Below are 4,321 nucleotides of genomic sequence, written 5' to 3'. Positions count from 1 at the left end.
TTTCCAAAATTAGTCACTAAATAAACGAATTAAATCCAGTGGCTTGAATATTAAGTCCGTTTGATTGTTTGCATTCGCTTGAAGTCTTGCATGGTGTATGTAGAATTCTGTCCGACTCTAAAGAACAGTTTCAGACTGCGTACTGGCGCACGATATCTGATTTATACAGCAGTAGGAGATTTCAGCAAGCACTTGTGATGAAAACAGTGCTTTTTGAAGCAAAGTTGAAGTAGATTTCTCAAATGTTAAATTGTGGGTGATAATTATTGAGAGTGAGAGAGGGGTGGGTACGAGCAGGCATCGGTTTCCTTGTCGTCACAGCGCGTGCAGTTTAAAAGCCAGTGCGCGCTCAGCTGACAAACCAAAGTTCGTCCCTCTCTTGGAAATACTACACGGGAGCGCGCGCAAGGGAAGCGCTTTGCTTTTGCAGACACCAGCAGAAACACTCAAACGCTTGCCCTCTGAAAGCGAGCGCCGCGATTCAGTGGATTTGCAGGAATTAATAGCTGGAAAGAATTTTGGGGAGGCGAAGCGTTCAGTCGGGACATCCGTACGAATTCTCTGAGACTGTCCATCTACAGTCTGCGCATGAATCTACTAGATCCCTACCTGAAAATGACAGATGAGCAAGAGAAGTGTCTGTCTGACGCCCCAAGCCCGAGCATGTCCGAGGACTCCGCGGGCTCCCCGGGCTCCGGCTCGGGCTCCGACACCGAGAACACCCGTCCGCCCGAGAACAGCCTCATAGCTCCGGACGGGACGCTCGGCGACTTCAAGAAGGACGAAGAAGACAAGTTCCCGGTGTGCATCCGAGAGGCGGTGTCTCAGGTGCTGAAGGGGTACGACTGGACGCTCGTGCCCATGCCGGTGAGAGTGAACGGATCGAGCAAAAACAAGCCGCACGTGAAGAGACCGATGAACGCGTTTATGGTGTGGGCGCAGGCGGCGCGCAGGAAGCTCGCGGATCAATACCCGCACCTCCACAACGCCGAGCTCAGCAAAACTCTGGGAAAACTGTGGAGGTAAATACTTTTCTCAATCTTCAACACGCATTTCTTTGAGTGTTTATTTATTTGCAATTAATTACATTGCATTAATTCACATAATAGCACACAACTGCATGCAATTAAATTCATATAATAGCAGACAACTGCATGCATATAAATTCATATAATAGCACACAACTGCATGCAGGATACACAACAGTAACAGTATGTACTGTAGGGAAAGATTCATTGCTGTGCTCATTGGGCAGATTGCTGAATGAGGGCGAAAAGCGTCCCTTCGTGGAGGAGGCTGAGCGCCTCAGGGTTCAGCACAAGAAAGATCACCCCGACTACAAATATCAGCCTCGGCGGAGGAAGTCGGTGAAGAATGGCCAGAGCGAGTCTGAGGACGGTAGCGAGCAGACTCACATCTCCCCGAATGCCATCTTCAAAGCCCTCCAGCAAGCCGACTCGCCCGCGTCCAGCATGGGAGAGGTGCACTCGCCCATCGAGCACTCAGGTGGGCAAAATCAAGTCAATCTCAGTTTTGTTTTTTGTTTTTCTTCCTTCGCTCTTTCTGTTGCGTCCCCTGTGCTGTACTTAACTCGCTCTCTAACTTCTCTCCCCTCCTCCACTGTTTCCAAACAGGCCAATCCCAAGGGCCGCCCACTCCTCCCACCACCCCAAAAACTGACGTGCAGCCAGGCAAAGTGGATCTGAAGCGAGAGACCCGTCCACTTCAGGAAAACACGGGGCGTCCGCTCAACATCGACTTCCGTGAAGTGGACATCGGTGAGCTCAGCAACGACGTCATCGAAACTTTCGACGTCAATGAGTTTGACCAGTACCTGCCGCCAAACGGGCACGCCACCAACGCATCCTACGCGGGCGGCTATGCCACCTGGATGGGGAAGCCTCAAAACGGCAGCCCTTCAAGCACCCAGCTGACTCCACTCGGGACAGGTGGCTCCGGGGATCAAGACCAACCGAGAACGACACACATCAAAACCGAACAGCTCAGTCCCAGCCACTACAACGAGCAGCAGCAGGGCTCCCCGCAGCACGTCAGCTACGGCTCCTTCAACGTCCAGCACCTCCAGCACTACAGCACTTCATTCCCATCCATCACCCGGGCGCAGTACGAATACTCTGACCACCAGGGCGGCGCCAACTCCTATTACACCCATGCTGGGTGTCAGAGCTCCGGCTTGTACTCCACCTTCAGCTACATGAGCCCCAGCCAGAGGCCCATGTACACACCCATCGCTGACTCTACCGGGGTTCCTTCCATTCCCCAATCCAACCAGAGTCCCCAGCATTGGGACCAGCAGCCGGTCTACACACAGCTGTCCAGACCCTGAGGACTCGCCGTCACACGCCCACCGTCGAGCAGATACACAGCAGAGGCTGATGGGACTCATTACGCATCATTCCACTCTCTTTAAAACACACACTTGAATCCCCCCCCAACACACACACACACACACACAAAACAATAAAATGTAGGAAAGAAAGCTGGACTACAAGAAAAACGGCTCCCAATGTGCCTTTTTAATCGCCTGAACTCCAGATTAGAATATATATATATATATATATTTTTAGCCTTGTTTGCAAGAAAAGAAACATTTTTGAGAAATGATTCCTCTGTGAGGACTTATTGATTATTGATACTTTAATATGTACTGTGTATGTTTTCTTAACATGTTGTTTTTTCAGCCTTCTGTGTTTCTTGTAGAAAAGTCTATTTTTACTAAACCACTCTTGGTAGTCATTGCTTGTTTTTCTCCCGTCTTTTTCCCTCAGTAGCAGCCGTTATTGTCTCTAGTCTTCGTGCGGTGCATTTTATGTTTTATAGTTTGACTCTGTGCCCTTTATTTATGTTCCTGTAAAATATCATCCCTATCCAACAGTTATTTTTTTTTTAAGCTCTCGTTCACGCTTTTATCCCCAACTAGAATCAGTGCCTGTCAAATGTTGGAAGTGAATTAGCGGGAATATCTATGTGGCAGCGGCAGCTGAGAATTTACTGAGTGTCTAACAGCATGTGTCGCAGCTCCAGGAAGTGACCTTTGACCTCTGCTTGTCATTAGCTGCCTGCAGTCCTACAGGTGTCAGCTTACAGCCTTTCCTTCTGTATCCCATCTTAACCCCTTTAATTTATTTATTAGTATTAATTTTATTTCAAAGAAATTATTTGCATTTTATTCTTTAATACTTTATACAAAAAAAAAAAAAAGAATTGTTATTTTGCGCCTCTGAATATGGTGTCATGTAATCCAACGGGCCATTTAGACAGAGGGCTGGTACTAAATATGGTAAAACTCTCTGTATTCATCATGTTTATTTATCATATGTAGATTTTTCTATTTGAAATGTTTATTTGTCTTTATTTCTAACTAAGTCATGCACAAAATGATGTTGCAGTTTCTAAAATAAGGCTGATTAAACTGGAAGCGTAGTTCTACGTTGCTCTAATTTGAAGCTGTAGTTGTTTTTAAGTAGATGTTTAGTTAGTTGGCACCTTTCTTTGCTTATGCATTTTCCCTTTATGATTTTGTGCTTTACTCAACTTCAGTGATCTCTGTATTGATGTTGATATCTTTTTTACACAAGACTGAACAAGTTTTTTGTCTTTAAAAAGTTTAACATTTTACTGCCTTGGAAGAAGCTCATCTTTTGTATTATATTTGCAATAAAAGTGAGAATAAAACAGACACCTACAGCTTGTTATTGTCTGAAGTCGACTCATAATCGGTGTCCACTTACATTTCTACATCACTAAGCATGAATATGTATGGTTTGTGTTTAGCCTTAGGGAGTGGAATGTCTCCAGCAATGACAAACTTTAGTTTTCTGACGTAAGCATTGCCTCCCTCTCACAGATGAAACAGCAGGAGGGCCCTATAGTCAGCACACTATAACACTCACATTGTTAGGGTGAAAACGGAAAGAAAAACAGCGTTTGGTTTTCCTATGTGGTTCCCTAGGTTTGTTCCTCTAAACGGTCAGCAAAGGGAAATATTGACAAGTCCGTCATGCCAAAGACATCATGTTCTACCAATTTATTGTAATTTTCAGCTCTATTATGTGATTGCGTCATCTATGCTGGTATGTAATTACAAAACCAGAAACAACAAACATCTTCTGGCTTTAACACTGTAGAATACTCACAGTCTCATGTTTGCAACTGATAATGTAGTGCTAGTATGTATCTATCTATCTATCTATCCATCCATCCATCCTTCCATCCATCCATCTATCTATCACTATATATTCTACACTACAGCTGAAAAGTTGGGGAAATTAGTGATTTTATTTAAACTGATCAAGTGACA

At 45.2% G+C, this 4,321-nt stretch overlaps 1 protein-coding gene across 1 annotated transcript; it reads left to right on the top strand.

The window, feature by feature from the left end:
• Window positions 1–352: 352 nt before the first annotated feature.
• On the top strand, window positions 353–3,698 carry sox9a (SRY-box transcription factor 9a). The gene is made up of 3 exons (XM_059530363.1): window positions 353–1,022; window positions 1,256–1,506; window positions 1,635–3,698. Exons 1-3 carry the CDS (start codon window positions 589–591, stop codon window positions 2,345–2,347), a joined length of 1,398 nt encoding a protein of 465 aa, XP_059386346.1. The 5' UTR covers window positions 353–588; the 3' UTR covers window positions 2,348–3,698.
• The last annotated feature ends 623 nt before the right edge of the window (window positions 3,699–4,321 follow it).

The sequence above is a fragment of the Carassius carassius genome, chromosome 39 (genome assembly GCF_963082965.1).
Source record: "Carassius carassius chromosome 39, fCarCar2.1, whole genome shotgun sequence".
Classification (NCBI taxonomy): domain Eukaryota; kingdom Metazoa; phylum Chordata; class Actinopteri; order Cypriniformes; family Cyprinidae; genus Carassius; species Carassius carassius.
Note: the sequence above shows the minus strand (reverse complement) of the source record. Positions and strands in the feature narration are given on the sequence as shown.

Bases quoted from the DNA above. Each gene is read 5' to 3' on its own strand.
- sox9a (XM_059530363.1), top strand. From the start codon at position 589: ATGAATCTACTAGATCCCTACCTGAAAATGACAGATGAGCAAGAGAAG. The intron at 1,023-1,255 runs GTAAATACTTTT...CTCATTGGGCAG, and splicing joins ACTCTGGGAAAACTGTGGAG to ATTGCTGAATGAGGGCGAAA. The intron at 1,507-1,634 runs GTGGGCAAAATC...GTTTCCAAACAG, and splicing joins CTCGCCCATCGAGCACTCAG to GCCAATCCCAAGGGCCGCCC.